The sequence below is a fragment of the Periplaneta americana genome, chromosome 1, assembly GCF_040183065.1.
Source record: "Periplaneta americana isolate PAMFEO1 chromosome 1, P.americana_PAMFEO1_priV1, whole genome shotgun sequence".
NCBI classification, from domain to species: Eukaryota; Metazoa; Arthropoda; class Insecta; order Blattodea; family Blattidae; genus Periplaneta; species Periplaneta americana.
This window is the reverse complement of record NC_091117.1, coordinates 229,295,804-229,323,725: the sequence shown is the minus strand read 5'-3', so window position 1 is coordinate 229,323,725 and position 27,922 is coordinate 229,295,804. Positions and strand designations below refer to the sequence as shown.

At 38.1% G+C, this 27,922-nt stretch overlaps 1 protein-coding gene across 7 annotated transcripts in view; it reads left to right on the top strand.

Annotated features, from left to right (window-relative positions):
* The first annotated feature begins 9,801 nt into the window (after positions 1-9,801).
* The window catches only part of mei-41 (meiotic 41), a 130,411-nt gene continuing 112,290 nt past the window's right edge, over positions 9,802-27,922 (top strand). For 3 of the 7 annotated variants that reach the window (XM_069838864.1, XM_069838871.1, XM_069838854.1), the window contains exons 1-6: positions 9,811-9,883; positions 14,629-14,677; positions 18,629-18,837; positions 18,962-19,132; positions 21,538-21,707; positions 27,050-27,220. In XM_069838864.1, coding sequence (XP_069694965.1) covers positions 9,826-9,883; positions 14,629-14,677; positions 18,629-18,837; positions 18,962-19,132; positions 21,538-21,707; positions 27,050-27,220 — 828 coding nt within the window. In that variant the 5' untranslated portion in view covers positions 9,811-9,825. The other 4 variants (XR_011334767.1, XM_069838878.1, XM_069838887.1 and 1 more) reach the window with 4 other exon arrangements.

The following is a 27,922-nucleotide window of genomic DNA, read 5'->3' as shown; positions in this document are numbered from 1 at the left end:
GAGAATATGTGGAGTGCAACTTCTCCGTACGAGTTGTATATGCCTTCTGTCTATCTGCCAAATCTATCCTCTACTTTCAACCACCAAACATAGAATTTCGCCCTCCTATCTATATATCACGTGTCTCTATTAAGAATCCTGATTGGCCATGATTACACTTACGTCACTTAAGACGCGTTCTTCAAAAATTGTTCGTTAACTAGAACATCCCCCTACTTCCGGCGTCCTGACAATCCTCTGACATATACCAGATCATCTCTTTAGGAACCTGGCTTGGCGTCATCTTACTGACCACCCGCAGGCAAAGTCCATACATTCCCTCATCAGTCAACTCCACGCCTGGACACATGTTTCCTGTCCGCCTAGCTTGGGTTCGGTCTTCCTGTCCACCTGTTACTTCCGTCTCAGATTTTGAAACTAACTTACACGTCCGCGCATCCTATCCATATAAGAATATTAACACGAAATACTAATCTAATGAAAATCTCCTTATCCTATACGAGGAACCGTCTCAAATGCCCTCTCATAACAAAGAATATTCCCAAGGGAATATTTGTTGTTATGAGACGCCCCAAAATAATACCTTCGCTACTAGTCTCCGGTGTCCCCTAATTAGTCACACTTGGATACACCTTTTGCTAAGCTCGTAAACAATGTACAAATTTACACTTACAATTATTACATATTTACAACTATTTACATGTACGAATCTATATGCACACCTCACGCCTGCTTACATCTCACACGCCAGTTTAACTGACTTCTACCTGACATATATACAGCATCCAATCGTAACATTCAGGGCACATCCGAATACAATGGCGCTCTCTCACTCACATTCATGATCGGTTCCTTGATACATACTTAAACTCATAACATAGAAATAAGAATTATGAACCACAATAAAAAATACACTAAACAATACACAATACATTTTAAAATACCAATTAACCCTTTATATCATACTTCATACATTATCTGAAACCTTGAAAACACATTTACGTCCATAAAACCGAAATAATTATTAACCAGAATCAAAATTATACCAAACGATACATAATACTTCTGAAATACTAACTGACTCTATTTATCATATCTCATACATGAGCTGCAACCTTGAATACACATCTCGAATAACGTCCCCTCAATATAGAGGACAACTTTATGTCTCGAACTAAAATGATGGTCTGGCACTTAATATTGATTCTAAAAAAAATGGATACATATTCAAATCGAATCATTCAACCTCTACAAATGAATGAACATAAATGAAGTTAATTAAAAAATATTCTATCATTATTATTAATCATTATTAATTCTTATTAATATCATCTTTAAATTACTGCCACAGGGAATACTACTTATCGCATGATCTTATAAGAAAACACACAAAAACAACTAATTCTGAAGGTGGCAAAAAGAAAACAAAAGTAACAAAATTTTCACAAGGTTAAAATTTTCAGCACTGACATTAGTTCTTGGTTCTAGTTGCTTATACCACTCAAATACTACATGCACAAAACAAACACATTCTTATTTGTCCTATAATTAAAATCATATTATTTTCAACTTTACACAAATTCTCGTTTATTAACCTGGTACGTCGCCTGGATGTCTATCATGAATCGGATCGTCATTCTCCGAATGGGATCGTCTGCGGCCTTCCTCATATGTCATTGTGCCATTCTTAAATTGACAGTTTACACGTGGAGACACACTTCTCCTCACATTAAATCTACCAGCATGCTTCCACTTAACTTTTTCTCCTCCTGCAGAAAAATGAGGCCTCCAATAGCCCTTCCTATATTCACTTCTTTGATCGTTGCAGTACCGCTTCCTATTGTTAGAAAATCGGTTCACAAAATACCGCGTGTCATTATTGTAGGGTTGTAAACCATGACCGCCAGCACTGTGTGGCCGATCCCTACTCCAACCGTCATTATGGTCATTGCTATTGTACCCTCTGTGGGGTGGGAAGGCTTCTTCTGCCCTCCGCCCCATGTTTGTGATAGTTTTCGCATTCTCTTTCTCGCTCCCAAACTCATAAAACTTTTCGATTACTCTATTTACTTGCTCCTTGAATGCTCTATAACTTTCTAACACCTGGCTCTCCAGCCTGATACTATCCTCGGTTAACCTATACTCCAATTCATTACTATTCTCATCGAGATTATCGTCCAATCCATTAATATCCATATTTATTTTACTTTCCACCTCATTATTATTTCCGGCTACCTTAATATTCAATTCCCCAATATTCTCATTAATATCCTCAGCTAATTTACTCTCCACTTCATTACTATTTCCTGCTTTCTTATTATTCACTCCATTAATATTCTCAGCTAACTTATCTTTCAGTTCAGTACTATTTTCATCTAGTTTCTCTTTCAACTCATTAATATTCACAGCTAGTTTAATTTCCACTTCATTACAATTCTCAGCTAGTTTATTACTCAATTCATTGATATTCTTAGCTAACTTATCTTTCTGTTCAGTACTATTTTCAACTAGTTTCTCTTTCAACTCATTAATATTCACAGCTAGTTTAATTTCCACTTCATTACAATTCTCAGCTCGTTTATTACTCAATTCATTGATATTCTTAGCTAACTTATCTTTCTGTTCAGTACTATTTTCAACTAGTTTCTCTTTCAACTCCTTAATATTCACAGCTAATTCAATTTCCACTTCATTACTATTCTCGGCTATCCTATTATCCAATTCACTAGTATCCACAATTAATTTACTTTCCACTTCATTACTATTCTCGGCTATCTTATTATCCAATTCACTAGTATCCACAATTAATTTACTTTCCACTTCATTACTATTCTCGGCTATCTTATTATCCAATTCACTAATATCCACAATTAATTTACTTTCCACTTCATTATTATTCCCTGCTATCTTACTATTCAATTCACTAATATCCACAATTAATTTACGTTCCACTCCATTACTATTCTCGGCTACCTTATTATTCAATTCACTAATATTCTCAATTAATTTACTTTCCACTTCATTACTATTCTCGGCTACCTTATTATTCAATTCACTAATATCCTCAATCAATTTACTTTCCACTTCATTACTATTCTCGGCTATCTTATTATCCAATTCACTAGTATCCTTAATTAATTTACTTTCCACTTCATTACTATTCTCGGCTATCTTATTATCCAATTCACTAATATCCACAATTAATTTACTTTCCACTTCATTACTATTCTCGGCTATCTTATTATCCAATTCACTAGTATCCTCAATTAATTTACTTTCCACTTCATTACTATTCTCGGCTACCTTATTATTCAATTCACTAATATCCTCAATTAATTTACTTTCCACTTCATTATTGTTCTCGGCTAGTACATTTCCCAATCTATTATAGCTCTCTTCTATCATATTTCCCAATCTATTAGATCTCTCGTTCATTATATTTCTTAATTGACCAATTTGCTCTTGATATACGTCAGAACTTTCCATTAACTGGCTCTCTAGCCTACTACTATTCTCAGCCATCCCACTCTTCAAATTACCGAACTGGCTCTCTAGCCTGCTACTATTCTCAGCCATCTCACTCTTCAAATTACCGAACTGGCTCTCTAGCCTGCTACTATGGCTCTCTAGCCTGCTACTATACTCAGCCATCTCATTCTTCAAATTACCCATCTCACTCTTCAAATTACCGAACTGGCTCTCTAGCCTGCTACTATGGCTCTCTAGCCTGCTACTATACTCAGCCATCTCACTCTTCAAATTACCCATCTCACTCTTCAAATCACTCTTCAATTTATTACTAGTTTCTATCATTTCGTTCCTCATCTGATTCATCTGTTCCAATATCCGCTCTAACACACTATTCGACATGACATTGTCCGAACCTTGCGAACTTTCTTTATCTTGGCTAGTACTCGTCCCTGCTGTAGTCTCCATTTTTTTTTTTTTTTTTTTACTTCTAGTCTGGCTCCTTAGCAACATGTAATATATAATATATCTTCAACAATTCCCCTTAAACTCAAAAACAAAATAAACCCTACCAAAATGAATTACACACATGTACATATATATATGGATACAACAATTGAAATGAAACCCTTTATGCTTACGTATCGACGTCTTCTAGGTTACGCCTGGTTGATCGTCTCCCCCACCGTCCATCATTGTTCTCAGCTGTTTGGGGTCTGCATGGTGTTGTGGCTGTCGGTCGTTGACACTGCATGATACTGCAAGCTGCTCTACTAACACTGCGTCGGCTGTCGGCTCTCGCGTCGATCTCCGCCGTGGTCATTGTTGCCATCTCGAGCCGCATTAACCCTGCGTCGGCTGTCGGCTCTCGCGTCGATCCCCGCCGTGGTCATTGTTGCCATCTCGCGCCCGACGTTGGGACGCCATATTTTGTAACAGTCGTCGTCGTCCTCGGCTGCCAGCTCCGAAATATGGAAAGTATCTCGAGGATGGCACGTCGATGTCGATAATTAATTATATACACTGATTAATTTGGGCGCCAGCCTCCTCGAGATTACTCCGGTAGAGGTATGAGATTCCCAGGTCAGCTGCAAAACGGTCGGGACATGGGGTTTGGGAGACGTGCTCGTAGGTTGAAATGATGTAGGCGCACACCAGAAGTTGTTGGTAAGAACTATGAAAGCGTTTATTATTACTATTAAGTGTTCGTTTCAGATCAGCAGAAATGCGCGTCCAAGTGTATAATATCTCGCTCTCACTTCCCGCAAGTTGGTATACTAATTTTCTGACTTCACGTAATTATATAATTTGTACTATAAAACACCAGTAATATAACGGACAGTTGATAACGTGATGAGAGGAAAGAATTCAGACTTATAATAATAATGCAACACACGACTTCTTACTACACCCACTAAAAAATTCTAAGTCCGTAAATTGTTATACTTCCGAGTTAGGTTTGCCGAGAATATGTGGAGTGCAACTTCTCCGTACGAGTTGTATATGCCTTCTGTCTATCTGCCAAATCTATCCTCTACTTTCAACCACCAAACATAGAATTTCGCCCTCCTATCTATATATCACGTGTCTCTATTAAGAATCCTGATTGGCCATGATTACACTTACGTCACTTAAGACGCGTTCTTCAAAAATTGTTCGTTAACTAGAACATCCCCCTACTTCCGGCGTCCTGACAATCCTCTGACATATACCAGATCATCTCTTTAGGAACCTGGCTTGGCGTCATCTTACTGACCACCCGCAGGCAAAGTCCATACATTCCCTCATCAGTCAACTCCACGCCTGGACACATGTTTCCTGTCCGCCTAGCTTGGGTTCGGTCTTCCTGTCCACCTGTTACTTCCGTCTCAGATTTTGAAACTAACTTACACGTCCGCGCATCCTATCCATATAAGAATATTAACACGAAATACTAATCTAATGAAAATCTCCTTATCCTATACGAGGAACCGTCTCAAGGTTTGGTCCTTCGATAATATTCAACAAATTTAAACTGTCGATATAAATTCATCGTTTCATGTAGGCTAATTTGTAAATGATTTGAATTTCAATTTGACGAACAATATCCGTATAGGTTAATGTTAATAGAGTTTTATTACTTCAAAACAGCACATTGGCAATTCAATGAAGACAGCAAATCAGATATAAGAAGAGTACTAAACTTAACCTATATTTGCGTATTAATGCTTTCTCTACCTGCAGAGACGATATCCATTGACATGGCCGGGGGCTTATAGCGGGAGGCAAGCCCTCCGCTGCCTCCCCAAAATACCTTCGCCATAACCTTTCTATATTATTCCTGAACCGTCAAAAACCAGCATAATGTATGTATAACAAACATGATAACAGTATCAGAGTTAATAGTAATGCCTACGAGATGTAAGGGGAGTACTTAAAAAGTGACAATATGAACAGCTGGCGTCTTCTGCGCAATTACCATACCCCCGCTCCGATGTTGTGCACGCCGAAAACAGAACTACCGGTACTATAAATACACTGATAATTCAGGTCTACAATTTTCTAGATCTCTTGTCAGTCTCGCAAATGTCGGGTTTAACGTCAGTGCGATCCAAAGAAGTTTCATAGTTTAACGATCTAAGGCTCGACTACAGTATGTTTACGAATAGCACAATACAACATACTTACGGAATCTATGTAGCAAACTCCGGTAGGCGTACATGGAATCCATCAGTTTGCGCTAAGATCCCGAAGCTCTGATCTGTTATATAGACTACATGTTGATTAAATAGAGATAGTGCCTTCCGAATGTTTCCTGCATTTCAGTAACTGGCCATTAAATGTGCAATTTATTTTGAGGGAATATGCGTCTATATTAAAGTTTATTTGTTGCATTGTGAGATAATTTCAGTGTAGTTAATTTCAGGGGTATGTGTGGAGACTTCTTTCTTATTAACATTATCTTTATTCCAATTCCCATTTTTTCAAAAGATGTATTAGATTAAGTCAGATTTAAATTATTTAATTCTAAGCACGCCATTATTCTTTCACACGCCAGAGACAAAACTCCCCGTGGAAACTAACTCGTGAAGGTATACTATTAAAGAAAAGTGTTTGTCAGTATTTGTATAGCACAAAATTAAGAAAAATTAACGGAAATCAGAAGTTACAATTATATCAACTTACGTTCACCAGGTCTTGATGCGTCTCTAGAACACGTCCAACTCATGCGACGCTAAATTTCAAATGACGGAGTGCCGCCTGTATCCGGTAACGTCTGTAATCTAAAACGATCGTCTTCTATAATTACGTAATTTGGGCGTGTTCTAAAGTTGACCGATACATCTCAATCTGATAAGCGAGGGCTTGATGTCAAAGAACCAGAGCCTTCTTTAGTTACATGCCGGGGCCATACGTCGGCAACACTGTAATTATCTGTCACCCGGAGGCTGACCGTACAGTACACGTGTTTGTGCTAATGCCGTTTTTCAATGTAAATTAATGTTACAATATAAGTGTGTGTCGATGGAATTATGTTTGCGGTCGTACCAAACGTTAATTGTTGATGTATTATAAACTAAATGCGTGTTGGTGATAAAAAAAAAACAAGACAATAAATGAAAATAAAATGGTTGCAGTCTTTGGCAATTTTTACGGTTATGGATGACAAAGTAATTGACTATTCTATTAAATATTAAATATTGTATAACCACATTTTTATATTCTTATTTGTGGTTTGTGTGTATCAGAATTCTAGTCAAATTGTTGGGTCTCGCCTGCTATATCAATAAAGTTACGCCTTTGGTTTTCAAAGTCATTGTAAACAGCTGTTTTATGATCCCATAAATGTTGCAGTTTTGTTGAAGATTCGGAATGCCTCCTATACGTCAGAACTATCTATAATTGGTAGATGCATATAATCACTTTGTTGGTTTGGTCAATGTTACTTATGTCCCGCCCACTATAGAAACATAGGCCAATTTTACGCATATTTAGTATAACTTGTTGCTTCTTTGACAGGTTAGGTTTGGTTAGTTTAGGTTTTTGTTATAGCCTACCTTGCATATACGATTATAGCGCAACATTGGCAGTGATAAAAGTGAAATATTCGTTCAGTGGGCGTTCGATATATCTACATTCACCGCGTTTTGTTACGTATTATGTTGAAGGCATGTGTTTTCATTTTTTCATAGATTGTTGTACTTGGCTGAACTGTATTTACATCCTCATACTTTTATTATAATAGGAATGTCAATAGTTTCTTCTGTTTAGGCCTACATTTTATTTTAGGCCTATTTGCATAATTCACATTCTTAGCTTGTTTTCTGTAGTTATATTTATTTATAATTATATTTTAAGAAGTTTATAACAAATAAGTTACGATAACAGTATTGTTATGGTGACTGGCCAGGTTCAAATTAAAACAGGCTTCCTGGACATCTGAAATATTTATAGAAAAGCACGACATAATCACATGAAATTAAAAATGCATATGATATCCTACACCTTTCATGTCAGAGGTGAAACAACATTAAGCGGCAAAACATTGTCAATTTACTAGCCACATAATGGTTAATTGATTGGAATAGGGTATTGCGAAAGTACGTCATTATTTTATTTATTTTTGGTACAAGTAACATTTCTTTAAGTATTTATTTATTTTCCCTTGTACCATCAATAAAAAAACAAGTATGTTTTAATTTTTTTTAATTATAAGTGTAGTTGCTACGACACATAGGCACACAGCACTTTCTAGGCATCTGAAATATTTGTAGAAAAACACGATAGATAATCGCATAAGATAATATTAAAATATATCCTAAACCTTTCACAGATGAAACACCATTAAGTCGCAAAACATTGTCAATTTGCTAGCCACAAATTTGTTAACTGAATGGAACTTATGAATACTCTGTAGGAACTTACGTCTTTATTGCATTATTGATTTTATTATTTTCGGTGCAAGGAATATCTTTTTTATTTATTTATTTACCTTCGTACTATCAATAAAAACATGTTTTTTTTGTAATTATTTTAAGTGGCAGCCTTTGTATGTAAGTAGCCTACTTACGCCGTATTCTGAAGTATAGCTAATTGATTGCAATAAAACACTATTTTCGAACCCGTAATAATTTACATCACTATCTGAATTTTGATCTTACCTTTGTGCATGAAGTAATATTGAAAAAATACGCGTTACGTATATGATCTAGGATATAACGAAAGCAATGAGCAAACACGATATCACTCTAAAATCTCCCGCCTCCACTCTGCGTTGCCAAACCTACCCATGCCCCGGCTTGTGCAAAGAACACTAACTCCAAAATCACAACTTTACAGGACAGGTAGAAAACAGTAGGCCTATTGTGTACACTTTATTCTTATTGCTTTAATTGAAGAGCTATATTGATTACATTTAAATCATATATAGGTATAGAATATAACTACAGTCTAATATATAATCACGAAGCTTGGGATGATTTTTTGCATTTCTCACGATAGTTGCTAGACGCTTGGAGCGCTGTGACTACTAGGACTGTGTCACTGCTATTGTGATCTAATACAAGACAATGTAACTCGCTTAACCTGATCACGAAGGGCGGCGTTTGAACCATATAAATTAGTTGCAATGCATAAAGAGTAACTTATATTTCTCTAAAATGTAGCGTAATTGCATTAATAAAATTTAAAACAATGATTATGAGACACTTCAGACATAATTCACTTGCGAGTTATGGTGTAATATTTTTTGTGCGAAAATTATATTGTTCGTATGTGTAATACCTGCCTTTATTTCGATTAATTATTGCGAAATTCTTGTACATTCATTTATGCACCGCACGGATATTTAGCAATGTTGAAATTATAGGTTATGTTTACTGTCCCAGTTGTCCCTTTCTGTCTAATTTTAGTCGTCTCCAAATCCCTGCCATTCAAATGGAAATATTATAGGTTATGTTTACTATATCTTACAACGAGTTATATACTATAACTCATGTAACTCGTTGCTGTTCACACACAAGGCGCTAGTTTTGCGGCCGCAGTCTTGTTGCAGGTTCCCATCTCCGTGTTGACTTCTCAATATACATTTTGTGGTAATGTTCGCATTATTAATAAACTCATGCGAAAGCTTACTTATCTCTTATTTGCTTTTCTGTCCTAAGTAGTATTCAGAAATTGGCATTATTTTTACTATAAAGCTTTTAAAAAAGCCTATATACTTAAATGATAACCAACAGCATATTCACGTAATCAATGTTGGCATATTTTCGTAGGCAAACTATACGAGAAAGGGATCAACAGGCCAAATACTTTGTCTGCCAATACGAAATTCATTGGGGAAAATTCCTCCCCAAGGTGTGTCTCGAATGGAGCGAGATGAAGCGTGAGACCGCGAGAGAGGGAGGAGTCTGCAAGGAAAGTAGCTACTTGCAAGGTAGAGGGAAAGATGGCAGGTGCAGTCCATGTTCTGGAGTTTATCCTTCTTTTTATCCTCTCAGGTTTATCCAAATGTTTTTGATGTTGAGTTGTTGGCAACACTGCTCTACTACTCTACTTTTGGCGGCATGTGCATAATTATTATGATCTAAGCAGGGACCACTATAAAGTTTACCATTGCCAGTTTAAGTACGGTATGTATTTGTGTGTGATTTGTAGTAGCCCTTTTTCAGAAGGGTTAAGATATTTTAATTATGTATACTGAATTTTCATTTAGCAGTACCGGTAATGAAAATGTAAATTTTATGTATGTGGCGTTGGTTTGAACTAGGTGAAACTAGCGCTGAGGTAGTTCTGGTGATTTCGGAAGTGATATTAGTTGAATTTAGAAGTTTTTTTTTTTTTTTTTGAGAAGATGCTGTTGATCGCATATGCAAGGCACAACGAAAATCTAAACTAACCAAACCAAATCTAACTTGTCACATTCGTATATTCAACAGCTTCGTCATATAGAAAACAACATCAAATACATGACATTAACGAATTGCTTAGTGACATGTAGTACAGAAATGTAATCTTACTTCACCGTATTTGCAAGGAAACTTTCATATACCAGGTTCGTTATATTAATAAAATTGATATCTGATGGACAGGGATGAAAAACCTGGAATTTAGTGAAAGGAGCCAAACCTAACCTAACGTGATCTGACCTGACGTGAATGATCGTCCAACAATGTTCAGTTTTCTTTTATATCCATATATATACAAATATTCATAGTGAATAATAAGTGAGGTGAAAGATCTGTGGAGAATGGATATCACAAGTCTAAAGGCGACCATCGACAGTATTAACAAAAAATTGGAAAATTACAAAAGGAAAACAATATATTAAAAAAGAAGGTGAGATACTTAGAAGAAGAGAAAAGGGGGAACAACTTGATTTTCTTTGGTATTGAAGAACAGGTGAAAGAACAGTCTATGGACACGTATGAAGTGATAGTAAATGTGTGCTGGGAATGGTTAGGCATTGACATGGGGAATGGTCAAGTGAAAGAGGTGTATAGAATGGGGCATGGGGAAAATAGGCCCATATTGGTCCGACTAGCAAACCGGATGTTTGAAGAGAAAATCATGGATTGCAAGAAAGCATTGAAAGACTCGAGCATTAGTATAGATGAAGATTTTGAATACGAGGTGAGGTGTAGAAGGAAGGTGTTAGTGCCGTTTATGAAAGCAGCTAGGAATAATGGACATTATGCAAAATTAATTAAGGACAAATTGAAAATTAACGGGGAGTTATTTGATGTTGAATTTTGTTTGAAAAACTTGAATGCGTCGGCAATGGAGAGAATATTGACGAAAGTAAAAGATTAGAGATAAAGGAGAGAGTTAGAAAGATAATTAATAATAGTGGAAGAAATAGAAACGGTAAAGTTGCGGAAGACATGAGGGCAGTGACTCAGGTTATTGCGAGGGAAGAATATCGAAAGAACCCAGCGTCAGCAAATTCCACTCAGGCTATGAACTCTAAGGCAGCGGCTGCACCTGCTAGTAGACGACCAGCAGTGACGTCACCCCAAGGCCAAGCCAGCGGAACAAGCATAGTATCAGATGGCAACAGAAGTGGAGAGAGAGGAATGCTGAACCGACGAAAGAAGAGACTGGTGAACGAGGAAGCGAAATTAGTGAAGGGAATAGAAGGGGAAGTAGTGAGTGTGTAAAGCGTGCCAGGAGTGAGAAAAGAGGGGGCAGTAGTGGAGAAAAACCTGTCTACAGGGTGTTTAAAAAATACGGGGCATAATTTCAGGTATGTATTTCCCACATGTAGACAATCAAAATAGTTCATTACAACATGTGTCCGGAAATGCTTTATTTCCGAGTTATGGCCTTCACAACATTGAAATTCACCGGAATGTTTTTCTTTCCGCGGGTCGTCATTACAGAAGATGTTCAATATGTCCACCTCCTGCTTGAATACAGACCTCACATCGATGTCTCATCGACCTGCGAACACGATTCCAAACTCCAGGAGTATTGCGTATGTCCTCAGAACATGCCACAATTCGATTCTGAGGGGATTCCAAATCAGGCACCGGAGATGAATAAACCAGTGATTTTAAATGGCCCCACAAGTAGAAATTGAGAGGGTTCAGATCAGGTGAGCATGGAGGCCAAGCAATTGGGCCACCTCTACCTATCCATCGATCAGGAAACCTTCGATCCAAGTACCGGCGAGCCGTACGACTGAAGTGTGCAGGAGCACCATCATGCAAGAAGTGAATGTGTTGACGATTGATCAGTGGAGTGTCTTCTAAAATATGAGGTATGGTGTTTTCCAGGAAGTTTGTGTACGCCTGCCCCGTAAGTCTGTTTACAAGTACATGGGGTCCAACTAATCGATCACCAATGATACCGGCCCACATGTTGAGGGAGAACCGCACCTGGTGATGAGATGGAACAGTTGCATGTGGGTTTTCATATGCCCATACATGCTGATTGTGGAAATTTGTTATGCCATCTCGTGTGAACTGTGCTTCATCTGTAAATAATACTAAGGCAGGAAAGTTCGGATTTACACTACACTGCTGCAAGAACCACTGACAGAACCTAACTCGTGCAGGGTAATCTGCTGGTGACAGGGCCTGTACACGTTGCAAATGATAAGGATACAATTGATACTCTTTCAACAGTCTCCAGACAGTCGTATGAGGAACATTGACTTGCAACGCTACCCTTCGTGTGCTGATAGAAGGAGTCATGTTCACAGCCTCCAGAATCTCCTCCTGTACTTCTGGAGTTGTAGATCTTGGTCGTCCCCTTCCCAAACCAGGAGAGTTAAATTTTTCATACTCGCACAGATGGTAATGGAGACGTACAAATGTCTTCCGATCTGGACATTGTCTCTGTGGGTACCTCTCCTGGTACAAACGACGAGCCAGCGCAGCATTGCCGTCCGCCTTACCGTACATGAAGTGTATCTCTGCCAGCTCTTGATTTGAATACATGTCGCACAGTCTAACGCCTACACAACACTGAATGTAACCTTCACCTCGGAATGAACTGTCACAGTGCCCTCTTAATGTCTCCTTTGACGGCAACGACCTGCGGAAAGAAAAACGTTCCGGTGAATTTCAATGTTGTGAAGGCCATAACTCGGAAATAAAGCATTTCCGGACACATGTTGTAATGAACTATTTTGATTGTCTGCATGTGGGAAATACATACCTGAAATTATGCCCCGTATTTTTTAAAAACCCTGTATAAACTGAGTGGGGCTGAAAAAATAGTAGGTTAGCTAGGTAATGGATAAATGGAAGTGAGCTGTTGTACTTTTTTCAATGTTAAATAGTGTTATAAATAAAGTAAAGCAATGTTGCTAGGATACGAGCGCTAATGTGTTGTGTGAGAAGAGTTTAGACAGTGAATATAATAATAGTTCAAGTTTTTAGTGAAATAGTCAACAAGGGTTAGGTCTTATATATTAAATAAGTTATATGTATTGTTATTTAAAGTATTAAGTTAGTTATGAAGGTAGGAATGATTTTTAAGGGAACTGAGAATAAGAGAAGGGAAGTAAAATAGTAGTGGATAAAGTAAAAGGATGGTCAAGTGAAAGTGAAAGGACATGAAAGACATAGCAAGAAAAGGCTTCAAGTGTCAAAATACGTCATGTTTAAAATTGTAAATAGTGCAAGTAAGGGAATGCTGGCCTGAATACAGTAATGTGAAGGGCCAGCAGGGCCGAAGATTTTGAGAAATATATATCATATCTTATATACACATAGCCTACATTATCTTGGGAGTTCCTATGATGGTTGTCCTCTAGTAAAGTTGTATGGGTATTATTATTATTTCTTTTAGGACACACATTCTTTAACCGAAAGATTAACTAGATACCGGTAGATAAATATTGACTTGTAGCACAAGTGTCTGAGGGTTTTCAGGGTACACGACACTGAAGATTTCTTTGATAAAAAAAAAAGTGAAAAAGTTGTGCAATTTTCAGCAGGAAGGTCATTGTAGTTTTGAATGTGAAGAATTCATATAGGATGTCAGTTCACTTGAAAACATGATAGAAAATAGCTAAGAATTGGAAGGAATTGATAGGTATAGGTAATCTAAAAGTGATTATTTAACACGTGAAATAATGAGGTACAATGCTTCAAAATGAATGTGATACACAATTTACTTCTCTTAGTATATGCGAGGCATACGAAAAGCCTAAACTAATCTAACTTGTATATGCAAAGCATACGGGAAGCTTAAACAAACTTGACCTAACTAACCTGTCACAGATTCCTGCACTGTAGCAATTAGAAAAAATGCAAGTTGGAAGAGAGAGACTTTCTTCACAGTATTTTGCTCGGATGGTGAAGAAACTTTAAAGTCGTTTTTCATAGAATCTTGCTTTTGTGGCTTGGATGCTTTCTGCATAATGGCATATAATTAAAAATATAATATGCAATAATGCAAAGTGAACCACAACAGTAGGTTACATAATGATTGAAGGTGACAGACCTGCTGCTTATTGAACTTTTTGTCTGGTTCAGGACAATGTGAAGAACTGGTTAATCAATTCTGTGATATTTGTTCTAACTATCGATGGGATAGTTAGAACAAATATGCATTATTACAAAGAACTTGCTTCACTGCTTACTTTTTTCCATCCCCTAAAAGTGATTTGCATGAAATGAAGCAATACAATTTGAAGGGTTCAGTAATTTTTCTTTTCTCTCTTTCCAGAAATGGATGTTCAGGAAAGTGATGAAGAATACATCAATCATTTGGAATCGTAAGTTTAAAATAAACAAACGTGACTCATGTTACATCACCCAGAACACATGCACGTATTCCTTGTACAATTCTCTTCCAGATAGACTACCTCTCTTTACTGTTCACGGGATCCTTCCCTTGAGATGTCACAAAGAAGTTCCAGTCAAGTTTCTCAGTATCTAGGTGACTTCTGCAGAGATAGAACAAAGAAAGACAAAATGGAAAATTCTTAAATTGCTCACTAGATCAATCTGAAAAGATATGGACATCTGTAACAGGTTGAACATTTTTGGCTTGATGATCCGAGAGAAACTTGTACATGTACACAGCATAATGCAAGTTACCACTAATAACTGCATAACATGTGGTTCTGATATACGTGATTATCTCTCAGTATTTCAATGTGCAGAAATAATTTCATTATGCTGCTTAATTGAAAAATTTTCTGCAAACTCCTGTTGCAGAACAGCTTCTCTCACATCATGTGTTTCATCTGCTTTAACTGCAGTTCATTTCAAATAAGAAAGTTGCAGTGACAGTTCAAGTGTCATGGAAGTGTACAGAGAGTTTTTTTTTCGCGAGACCAATGGTAAAATAATACAGGAATGTTAACATCTATATCATTATTATAAGCCACCGGCATGGCTCAGGTGGTAGCGCTTTTGTCTACTACTCTGGAGTTGCGCTTGAGCATGGGCTCGATTTCCGCTTTGTCTGATCTGGTTGGATTTTTTTTTCGAAGTTTTCCCCAATTGTAAGGCGAATGTCATGTAATCTTTGGCGAATTCTCGGCCTCATCTCGCCAAGTATCATCTTGCTGTCGCAAATTTAATGAACACTGACTAACCTAGTAATTGATACAACGTTGGGGTAAGCCAGCTAACCCAAGGAAGTGTTGTGGGAAGAATGTTATGTTCAGTCCTACAAATATAATTAGAAATTGTGCTTTTAATCATTTTGGATTTATAGTTAAGCCTGTGAATAGTGGATATCATTGAATAAATCGACGTTTAATATCAAGTTAAAGAAAATTTATTATTGTAAAGCTCAAAGGTTGATGATACAGCTTACAGCAGAAAAACTTGCTGTTAGAAATATTCTATCTTCTATCTTGGCTAGACAAGCATGATTCCCACTAGTATCCTGCTTCTTACCTTACCAGTAGGCCTATATGTAATGTTTCTGATATGAGAAGTGGTGTACATATCTACTCGTGACAGCAATTTGACATCTGTTCTCATGACGCAAGTGGTTAGAAGACCAATGTAATAGCATAAAATAAACGTGTGAAGTGTTCAAGGCTCTTTATCCCCTTTTTTTCCCATTCTTTATTAAAAGACGGAAAATATGACGTTGTTTTAATTAGTTTTTTTACATATTGTCAAAATGCTTTGTTGTTTTCATGGGGATTATGTCTTTATTAAAAAAAAACGGAAACAGGGACATTGAGGAAGTGAAGATAAACAATCTGAAACATTTTAAATGTGGACATGATGAAGATTGAAGCATGTGAAATGGACAGACAAAATAATAAATGAACTGTGCTAGAAAGAGAGGTGAAGAAAGAATAATGCTGAAACTGATCAGGACGCAAAAAAGAAAATTGTCTGAGTCAGTAGTTAAGAAGAAACTGCCTACTAATGCATGCATTGGAAGGAATGGTGAACAGGAGAAAAGTTTGGGGCAGAGGAAGATATCAGATAAACAACTTTAAGATTTTTGGGTTGTATATGGAGACCACGAGGAGGGCTGGGTTTGTAGTGAAAGACCTGCCCTTGGACAGGAAACTATGAAAATGAAAAATGAAATATTTTTGCTAATAATAAATATTACAATTGTTTATAGCACATTATCCCTTTTAGGTATAATTGTTACCTGAGAGATACTACTAATCTCTCTTCAGAAGTAATTCGTTGCTTAAGCTATTTTTAGATTCTGCTAGGGTCGAGATATAATTGAAATTTGACTGAGACGACATTAAATATTCGTACAATTTATGTCTTAAGCTGCTGACACAAGTGGTACAATTCCCCAAGTCTGGTGTTTCTTACAAAATTTAATAATTTTTATAGTAATTAAAATTAATGAAGAGCAATAATATCAGAATCCGAATGATATATACAATTTAAAATCGTCATTCGATTGATTGGATGAAAGAACAAATAATTTGATTTGACTTGACTTAAGTTGAATAATTGAATCCCTGCCTGGAAGAATGTACGACTAGAATGTAACTGTAAATGAAGAGTGTTTTCTGCATTATTTGTTTGTAAAGCAAAATTTGTTCTCAAATATTGCTGTGTAGTAAGTTTCGGAATTACATTCTGTAATCAATAACTAGGCTATCTGTTAATAAAAATAACACATTTGTCAATTTCTTTATGAGTTGAATCTTTCTCGGGCTTCCAGCCAGGTAAGAGTGGTGATACACCGATGTTTCAAGGATGTTCAACATCCTGGTCTTCAGGGTGAACTGATGACTAGAGGGTATCGTGCTTCATATTTATAGCGCCAGAGGAGGAACTAGGTGCTGGTTGGCTTCCAGGCATTGCATACCGCATGGCCAACATGTTCCCTTGTGCTGTGTGGGCTGACTGATCACGACAGTCATGTTCTCCTGTCCCCTTTGTTGATGATGGGCCGCCATTTGGGTATTGAGACTTTTTATTGCTGGCAGCGCTGAGTTGGAGACCCGAGTCCCAATTATGATCACTGCTTTCAGATGCAATGCATCTAACTTTCTTATTTCAGTAGTGTGAACACTTTGCTAGGGCTTCGGTTCCATTGAAATTAGCCCTATGGAAGTTGTTGGGAAAGACAAGCAGTCTACTCTATAAGCACGGCATAAAAATCATCCATAAACCTCAGCCTGAAATTAGGAACAGGGTCAGACCAGCAAAAGAATGTCTAAGCCTCAGAGTACCGGGAATCTACCACATTCCTTGTGAATGTGGGGCAGCTTACATTGGCCAGATAGGACGTACAGTAGCTACTCACCTTTCTGAACAACAAAGAAGCATCAGGTTAATGCAGCCAAAAAAAATCCAGATTGGCCGAACACTGCATTGTAAAAGGTCATAGGACTAATTTCAAAGTGTTCGGGCTAGTGGAATAGGAGAGTTAAAGAAACCCTGGTCATTGCATCTGAAAGCAGTAAACTTAATCGGACTCGGGTCTCCAACTCAGCGCTGCCTGGACCCGGCGATAAAAAGTCTCAACACCCAAATGGCAGCCCGTCATCAACGAAGGGCACAGGAGAACATGTCAGCCGGGCTTTCTGAGAGGTCTGTGATAAATCTGCCCTATACAGCAGAAGGGAAAACGTCGGCCGTGTTCACGCTGCAGTCGACAAAGCCGGAAACATGACAAGCCAATCAGCGCCTAGCTCCTCAGTTGCCCCCCTCCCCCCCCCCAGCACTATAAATACCGAGCACAATACTCCCTATAGTCCCGTCGCTCTAATTTCCGGCAGCCAGTCACATTGTAGGTCAGTTACATTTAAATGTGTGCGTTTTGTGATTCGCTGATGAAGACGTTATAATCGCCCGCCATTTTGGCTCTTTCGTTGGCATTCCCAGAAAGCACACGGACATTATTTATTATTTTCCGCTCAATTATTTGCTGAATTACAGTGCGTTTGATTTATTATCATAGGAGCTACGATATGATAATGTTTAACGGTGTGGCAAATAGATCCCTCGTCTGGTAGCATAGCAACGAAAGAACAAAAATGGCGAACAATACTACCTACCTAGACTTTATAGAGCCTTGACTTCCTAAGACATAAGCACGTCGGTGTATCACCAACTCTTTATCTGGCTGAAAGTCTGAAAAAGATTGGAGTCATCATGTCGCCAGAAAAGCTTCAGTAGTTATTGTCTTTCTTTTTGTTTCCTAAAAAGATGGCATATTGCTACATACAACATTCTTCTAGGCAGGTATTCAATTGTTGGCTTTTATTTTTAAACAGGAGTGACTGGGTCCCGCAGCCTTCAATGCCAAAATCAGTGAAGATATGGAAATTGATAAATATGCCATTGACCTCAATGTATAAAGATCTAGACAATTCACTTAAAAATCTGAGTATTTTAATCGACTCTGTTGTCAATACTTGCAAAGGATGCAAGAGTGTGTACCTACCAAACAGGAGAGAAAAAGAAACTGCAGAACATTATACAGGTATGATGTATATCCATGGCTGATATATTTAGCTTTCTGTCTTGAAATGTATTAATTTGTATCTTAGTTTTATTCACTCAATGCATTTTCACGTGCTGGATATACATTCAGACTTGGTTTTTAGCCTTCACAACATGGCTGCTGGGCCGCCTCTTGTACCTGATGTCCTCGTCTGCTCTGTCATCTCTGCTGGAACCAAGCGCTGCTGCTCAGATTTCAGTACTGAAATTGTTAGAGACCCACCGTTCCAAAGTGTTCGTTAGTGTCATTACTGAGTACCTGTATTGCTTGGAAGGTAAGTAAACTTGTATCAGTACCAATCTATAGGCTAGTTATTGTAGATATGTCGTTTGTTTTATTATGCTTTTAGATGGATTCACAAAGAGAGAGAGAGAGTGTGGATTGTGCTTTCTCTTGTCTGTAGCCGTCCGTCATTCAGGTTCAGCATTGCTGCTATCATTTGTCACAGATTCACATTCCTCTGTGTGTGTATTACGCAGGGAATCTTATTTTTTTATGTTAACGCGAAAAGTTGCGGTGCATTCATTATGCGGGGGCTTCCATTACTTAGGTACATATGGTACTTATTTAAAAATGGCTTTTACTGAACACGGAAGTTCATTGCTGCCCTCACATAAGCCCTCCATTGGTTCCTATCCTGAGCAAGATTAATTCAGTCCGTAGCATCATAGCCCACCTCTCTGAAATCCATTTTAATATCATCCTCCTATCTATGTCTCAGGCTCCCCAAAGGTCTTTTTTCCTCAGGTCTGCCGACTAACAGCTATATGCATTTCTCTGTGTGTGTGTGTGTGTGCGTGGGCGCGTGCATGCACGCTCATTTTCAAGTTGCACACTATTTCGACAGGCCATGCTGTGCATGATGTGTATCTGTGGAGTGTTAAGTCGTGTACTAGATTGAGTGAATGTGTAAGTGTAGTATAGTGAATGGGTGAGGATGATGATTAAGATGCGAAATCCACACCTGTGGAGTAACCGTTAGCACATCTAGCCGCGAAACCAGGCGGCCCGGGTTCGATTCCCGGTCGGAGCAAGTTACCTGGTGGAGGTTTTTTCGGGGTTTTTCCTCAACCCAATAAGAGCGAATGCTGGGTAACTTTCGGTGCTGGACCCCGGACTCATTTCACAAGCATTATCATCATCTCATTCAGATGCTAAATAACCTAAGATGTTGATAAAGCCTCGTAAAATAACCTACAAAAATAAAAAAAAAAAAACATGAGAAAGGGAAACTCAGTGTCGGCACGTAGCGTACTATACGATTTCCAGGCTAAGAATATGTTGTACTGTAAACAAAGCTGCAAAAGATATCCATCCGCGAGGTGCTGTGATTGGGCAGAATTGCGCAGAATACTTTATCCGCCATGTGGCTGTTACTTTTAACTGTCACCCCTCGGTCGAGGTCACGTTCTTACGAGAAAATCGGAAAAATGACGACTAAAGTAAGTAAATATGAATGTAATCCAGGTCCGATGTCGTGAACAGCCTGTTAAGAGCGTCAGAGGCCTACTAATATGTATGCAAGACATAACTAGTTTAATTGCCTACCCAATCAGACTGAGCCAAGGCACGGACTCCTTCCAGGAAACTCCCCTCTTCCTCTTCACCGCTGCTGCACTCGGCTGGGTTGATAACGAACCTGTCAATAATGGTGTCGCACAGGCCATCCGATTTCCAGAATTTCTCTTCCTCTCTTCTACATGGCATATGAACGACCACCATATATCTGGTGTTACCAACTTTAAGCCTTTGTTAGTAAGGTCCTGACTTCATTAAGTTTAAAAGATTTATTATTTAGGGCAACACACCCTTTCACTTTGCTCCAAATGGCTTCTATAGGATTTAATACACAGTGATAAGGAGGGAGTCTTAACACTGTGTGACCTGCCTATTCTGCCATAGAATCCACAACATATGTGTGGAACTTGTTGTCAACGTTAGCTGTCTTTATCTGTTCTATCAGTTCGTCCGTCCTGTATCCTATGCCTTTCGCATCCATCCACTCGATCATGGATGTGTATTACTTAGAAATCTGTGATATTCCTAAGACAGATCATGATCTCATTTGAAAATATTGGGAAGCAAGAAAGAAAATAACTATGTATGAACAGGAGCAGTTTTGAAGATAACTTTCTCGAGAATTTAAAAAAAAAAAAAGTTAATGACCTGGCGAATTCCAATGAACTCATATACTGTTATTCGAATATGGTTATATAAAAGTAATGAAATTCATTGCACTTAAATCCTTTCTTACATTACACTCACTTTATGACACAGTATGGAATGTGAAATTTTATTGGGAATCAGTTATAAATTATAATACTTCGATATATATTTCAGTGGGTACTTGATTTTTATTTCTGTATTCATGTGCAATAACAGACGATTTTGAAAAAGATAACATATTTGTAGACAGTCATTGAAAAGCTGCTGAGTATTTGATGGGCAGTGTGACAAACTTAAACTGCTCAGATATTCGTTCAGTGCTTAAGCTTTAGTACCCATGATATCCAGTTAACAGTACACAATATTTTCTGTTCCTTAATCATCATGGGTTCCTGTTGATCTTTAAACAATAATTGCCTTTTATGTGAAAATTGTGATCTCTCTTGAAGTTTTCTATTCCTTGTATTTTTTTTATGAAATTTGTGACTTCTTGCTTTCATGTGTATTTATCAGATATCATTGATGTCCAAAGTGGACGAGAGATGGAACAGACTTTGGTTTTGAAGAGATTTAAACCTAATTGCAGCTACATTTTGAATAAAGAGCTGGACCTAACCCAGTTTGAAGTTGAGATTACAGCAAATTCGGATGTGTGTGTCAGGTTGCAGACTGTTATACATCAGGTGAGTAAATTTATCTTTACTAAGAAGACATGCTATATGAACCTGTCTCCATTGTTATTTTGCCACCATAATGTGGATTTTTAATGTCGTTTTATTTATTTATTATAAAGAATTCATTTCTCTTGATATTGATTCCTTTTATAACACTTTCGATATTTGAAAAAATATGATAAACTTTTAAAAATTTAAAAACCTGAAAACTGCATAATGTTAAAATACTGTTAAAAAGGGAATATATCTTAAATACACTATACGGCCTTTTTCGAAGTTATTTGCTCGTTTGTCGTCAATAATATTTTTTATGTTTTCATTTCAGTTTCTTAATCCTCTTTTCTTGTGTAGCTTCCTCTTTGTGAATGTTGCTTGATTTATTATATTTATAGCTGATATTCTTCCATTCTTCTCAACATTACGACTCTCCTGAGTGTCATTTATATTTGTTACTGTTGCTCCGAGATATTTGAATTTTTCCACCTCTTTGAAGGAAAATCTCCAATTTTTATGTTTCCATTTCGTACAATATTCTGGTCACGAAACATAATCATATACTTTGTCTTTTCGGGATTTACTTCCAAACCTATCTCTTTACTTGCTTCAAGTAAAATTTCTGTATTTTCCCTAATCGTTTGTGGATTTTCTCCTTACATATTTACGTCATCCGCATAGACAAGAACCTGATATAACCCGTTCAATTCCAAACTGTTTGTTATCCTGAACTTTCCTAATGGTATATTCTAGAGCAAAGTTAAAAATTAAAGGTGATAGTGCATCTCCTTGCTTTAGCCCACAGTGAATTGGAAAAGCATCAGATACAAACTGGCCTTTATGAATTCTGCTGTAAGTTTCACTGAGACACATTTTAATTAATCGAACTAGTTTCTTGGGAGTACCAAATTCAATAAGAATATTATACAAAACTTCTCTCTTAACCGTGTCATATGCCGTTTTGAAATCTATGAATAACTGATGTACTGTACCCTTATACTCCCGTTTTTTCTCCAATATCTATCGGATACAAAAATTCTGATCAATAGTCGATCTATTACGCCTAAAACCACACTGATGATCCCCAGTAATTTCATCTACGTACGGAGTTAATCTTCTCAAAAGAATATTGAACAAAATTTGTACAACTTCAACAAAAATGATATTCCTCGAAAGTTACTACAGTTAGTCTTGTCCCCCTTCTTAAAGATAGGTACAATTATGGGCTCCTTCCATTGTTCTGGTACAATTTCCTTTTCCCAGATAGTAAGTACAAGTTTATAAATTTCGCCAAATAATGCGCTTCCATCTTGTATTAATTCTGCTAGAATTTGATTGATATCTAGAGACTTGTACTTTTTCAGATTTTCTATTGCAATTTCGACTTCTGAAAGTGTGGGTTCGGATATAAATGGCTCAGCAGTTTGTATTTGATTTTCGTCCCGATCATTTCTATTTGGCCCATATACATTTAGTAGTTGCCCAAAATAGTTTTTCCATCTGTTCAAGATTGAATAAGAGTCTGCAAGCAAGTCACCATTCTCATCCTTGATCACGTTTACTCTTGCCTGATATGCATTCTTAAATTCCTTTATACCATTATATAAATCTCGAATGTTTTTATTCCTACTATTTGTTTCTACCTCATTCAGTTTTTCCTTCAAGCAACCTCTCTTTTTATTCCCAAGTGTACGACTTGCTTCTCGTCTTTTATTGAAATAATTATCTCTATTCTCCTCAACTGGATCCTGTAAGAATTTTAGTTTTTCCTGTTTCCTTCTTTCTACTACCATGCAACAATCTTCATCAAACCACGGTTTCTTTTTCTTAGTTTCATAATAACCTATGCTCTGCTCAGCTGTAATTTTGTTACTATTTCTGATATTTTCCCACACGCTACTAACATCTAACTCTTTCTCAACTACGTCGGAACTTCCTAAGGTGGCAAACCTATTCGAGATTTCGACCTCATAATGTTGCTTAGTTTCCTCGTCCTTTAATTTCAGAATATTGAATTTACTAATATTAACTTGTTGCTCTACTCATTTGGCTACTGGTAGTCTTTCTCTTAATTCTCCAATTACCAAATAGAGGTCAGAATTACAGTCTGCCCCCCTGAAAGTTCGAATGTCTACTATAGTAGTATGTCTCCATTTATCTATCAAGATGTGAGCTATTTGGTTGTGTGTCAATCCATCTGGAGAGGTCCAAGTATACAGGGTGTTCCGAAACTATTCGTTCAAATTAATACAGAAGGTAGAGAACATGAAAACAAATATATTTCGATAAGGAATATATGGCCTCTGAAGTCAACTTGTAATGTTATGGAACATTATGTTAGTGGTGCTGACGTAAGCTGTTGTGTCGGTGTCGCTGACTGGGAATGTGTACTGACATTCACAACTGCTCTGTGTACACTTGGTTGGCTCTGAGGTCTGCTTGGAAACATACCGATTCATTCGAAAGCAGCACCGCCTAGTGACAACAACGGTGACTTCCTTGTAAACACACCGATTCAGTCGCAATCATGAACTCCTTGTGACAACAGCAGTGCACATGGAGCGGTTTACTCATGCTGAAATGGCTGACATCCATCTGGTATATGGGTTTGTTAATGGAAATGGACGAGCTGCAGTGAGAGAGTATCGAGAGCGCTTTCCCAACCGACGGATTCCGCAGCACCAAACATTCAGATGTCTGCATCGCCTGCTATGTGAAACAGGCACTTTCCATGTACGTATGCATGATACAGGTCGGAATCGAACAGTGCGAACTCCCGAAATGGAAGAGGAGATTATGCGACATGTTGAAGACACTCCATCTACAAGCACACGATGTATTGCACACATCAGACATAGCCTTGTGTGGAATGTGGTACATGATCAGCAGCTTCATCCTTTCCATGTTCAGCACTAGTACCGCAAGATTTTCCCCCACGCGTGCAGTTTGCACAATGGTTTTTACAACAGACTGCCCTCGACCCCTTATTTCCGGCTGAGGCCCTGTACACTGACGAGGCTTTGTTTACTCGTGAAGGCTGTTTCAATATCCACAATTCGCATGTTTGGACCCATGTGAATCCACGAAGTACTCGACCTCGTGCTCATCAACAGCGATTCGGTCTTAATGTGTGGGCCGGCATTCTCGGTGATAGGTTGATTGGACCATACATTCTTCCATTTCGCCTCAACCGACGGACATATCGCTACTTCCTGGAACATGTGTTGCCGGAACTGCTGGAGGATGTATCTTTGAATGTTAGACAAAGGATGTACTTCCAGCATGATGGGGCGCCAGCCCATTTCAGCATTGCTGTGAGGAATCATCTGAGAGCCACCTTTGGGAATCGATGGATCGGCCGAGGTGGCCCCGTGGCCTGGCCATCCAGGTCACCTGACCTCGCGTGTCTGGATTTCTTCCTCTGGGGGCATATGAAGCAGCTGGTGTATGAAACCGTTGTGGAAACAGAAGAAAACCTCGTCGCTAGAATTACTGTCGCTGCTGATGCCATTGCGGACATGCCAGGTATCTTCGAGCGGACACGACAGTCAATGTACTGCGTGCATACAGGCTAATGGTCGCGCATTCGAGCAGTTCCTGTGAATGCCACTGATGTCATTAGCATGCCTTCAGAAATTGCCTTTAGGGACCATATGTACCATTACAAAATATATTTGTTTTGATGTTCTCTACCTCCTGTATTATTTTGAACGAATAGTGATATATCCTTATGGGGGAATGTTGTACTTTTGACAATTAAACTTTTTGATGTCGCAAAGTTGACTAACCTAACTCCATTGTCATTACTAGTTACGTGTAGGCTCTCTTTTCCAATATTTGGTTTAAAAATATCCTCCCGTCCTACTTTAGCGTTGAAATTCCCCAATAAAATTTTCATGTGATATCTAGATAACTGATCAAAAGTATGTTCCAATTCCTCATAGAAGCTGTCCTTTATATTGTCGTCTTTCTCTTCTGTAGGGGCGTGAGCATTTATAACTATGATATCGCACCATCTGCCCTTAAGTACTAAATACGATAACCTATCACTGATAAATTCGACCTTTTTTATTGCTGATTTTATTATTTTGTTCCTAATTGGTGATTATTGTTTCCTTCCCCATAATACAACAAGTAATCTCCTATTTGTGATATATCATTCCCAATCTAACCTAATCTCTTGTACTTCCACGAAGTCTATTCTATATCTAGCTAGTTCTTTTGCTACTAATGTTACCCCTCCTGTTCTGTAAAGAATAGTTACATTCCACCTACCAAATCTCATAACCTTATTCCTTTGCTGTGGTCGTGCCAGACATCCTTTATTATTAAACTTAATTGTAAGTTCGGCATCAGCTTGTAGAATTTCTGGCAGATAAAGAATATTTCACTCACTAAAACTGATGCTTCCAATCAACCCCAGGTTCGGGATTCTACTGGGAAAATAGCGCGTTGCTGGCTGGTTTCTCGTGCTAATGCTGGGAGAATACATCATTTGCCTGAGGGGATTTTAACTTCTGTTAACATTCAATGCGTGCTGCATAATTGTTTGCAACCTAACGCCATCTGAAAAATGAGCCAATTCTTAATGTTTTTACAGGATAATATTACTCGTGGTTACATCATCAGCAACATTTATTTTAACAAAATTACGAATGTACTATAGCACATTAGGACGAGCCGCCCCTGTCCAGTAATAGGATGCCATCCCTAAAAGTTGACTGACACATTTTCACGGCAGTTTTGTCGCGCCTATAATTTCTAAACTACACGACATATTTCAATGAAGTAAATGGCGATTGACAGACAAGTGATCAGTGTATCCAAAATGACCTTGAATTAGAGCAGGTGATGTCATCTAGAGATGTGTGGGAGGGGCAAGTTGCACGAATTTGCGGGTTGCGCGGCAGCCGAGGCAGTGTGACTCGAGAGCGCGAATAGATAGAACGTTCGCAGTGGTGTCAAACGATTTGTAACTAACCAAACTACAGTCTCAGTTGAGTAAAAATCTGCAGTCGACAAATTAAATTGGATAAATTCGTGAGTGAAATTGAGTGAAGAGAGAAAATTTACAGTGTTGGGTGACAAACAACAGAGTATGATGGTTACTGTAGCAACCGACATGTTTACTCTGTGTGCATATAAGATGGCTACTACTAGGAGTCCCAGAAGGAATACCATGTTTTCAGAGTATCTGGAAAGAAGAGATGTTAATCGTCACTGCTGACGTTAACCTTAACAGCAACGTATTCACGCATAAAACTTTTGGCTCCTATTTTTTTTCTTTTGTTTATATATATATCTTTCTTTTCAAAATTCTTATGTTATTAGTAATGTTAATAATGAATATGTTTCAGATTTTCACTACCTTTGTGAGCAGCATTGTAAATAAAGATCGTTCAGTCTGTGAGCGGCTTTGGAATCTATTGTGCTCTGCACTGACCCATTCCTCATTCACTGTCAAGGCTCAGGCGATTGCATTGGCAGCTCAGATGTTACAGGAGAGAGGCTTCAGTTTGGATGTGGCGGTAAGCTTTCTCTTTCCTTCTGATGTTTCTGTTGCCTTTCCATCATATTAACTAGGACTAAGTTCTTGAATAATGTTGTAATATTTGTGAGGAGGTTTTCTCAGAGTATTTGCATTTTCCATGCCTTTTCATTATACTGTTTTTCCATTAACATTATCGGTTCTGATTAGACTTTAATAAATAACTACTGACTGGTTATGAGTCTTCATCGCACTTAAGCCTCTTCTGCCACATTTAAGAGAGCTGTCTGTAACTCATCCAGTACTTGGATGATTTAACATTCCTAACTCATCACATCTGTTTATCGTGTTACACTGCTCAATCCCTGATTTGACTTTTGTTGACAAACAGAAGTTTTACTTCTGTACTTGACATTAGATCCTTCGATTAGTTAGTGAGCTTGTCATTGAAGAAATCGACCGCCTACAATCAGCCCAAACCACTAATGGCTACGCTGTGGCAGAGATAAAAAGAGTCTTGAAACTGAGGAAGAGGAAGATAATAGGATGAGAGGCACGGTGTTCTTGCCCTACTACAAGCAAGTCACGGACCAGATAAGCAAGATCCTCAACCGGCACAAGGTGGACACTCTCTTCCTGCCCACCAAGCAGATACACATCAGCCTACACTCAGCCAAGGACAAACGTGACAGATTGTCATCTACTGGGGTTTACAGGAGCCCGTGTTCATGTGGGGTAGTCT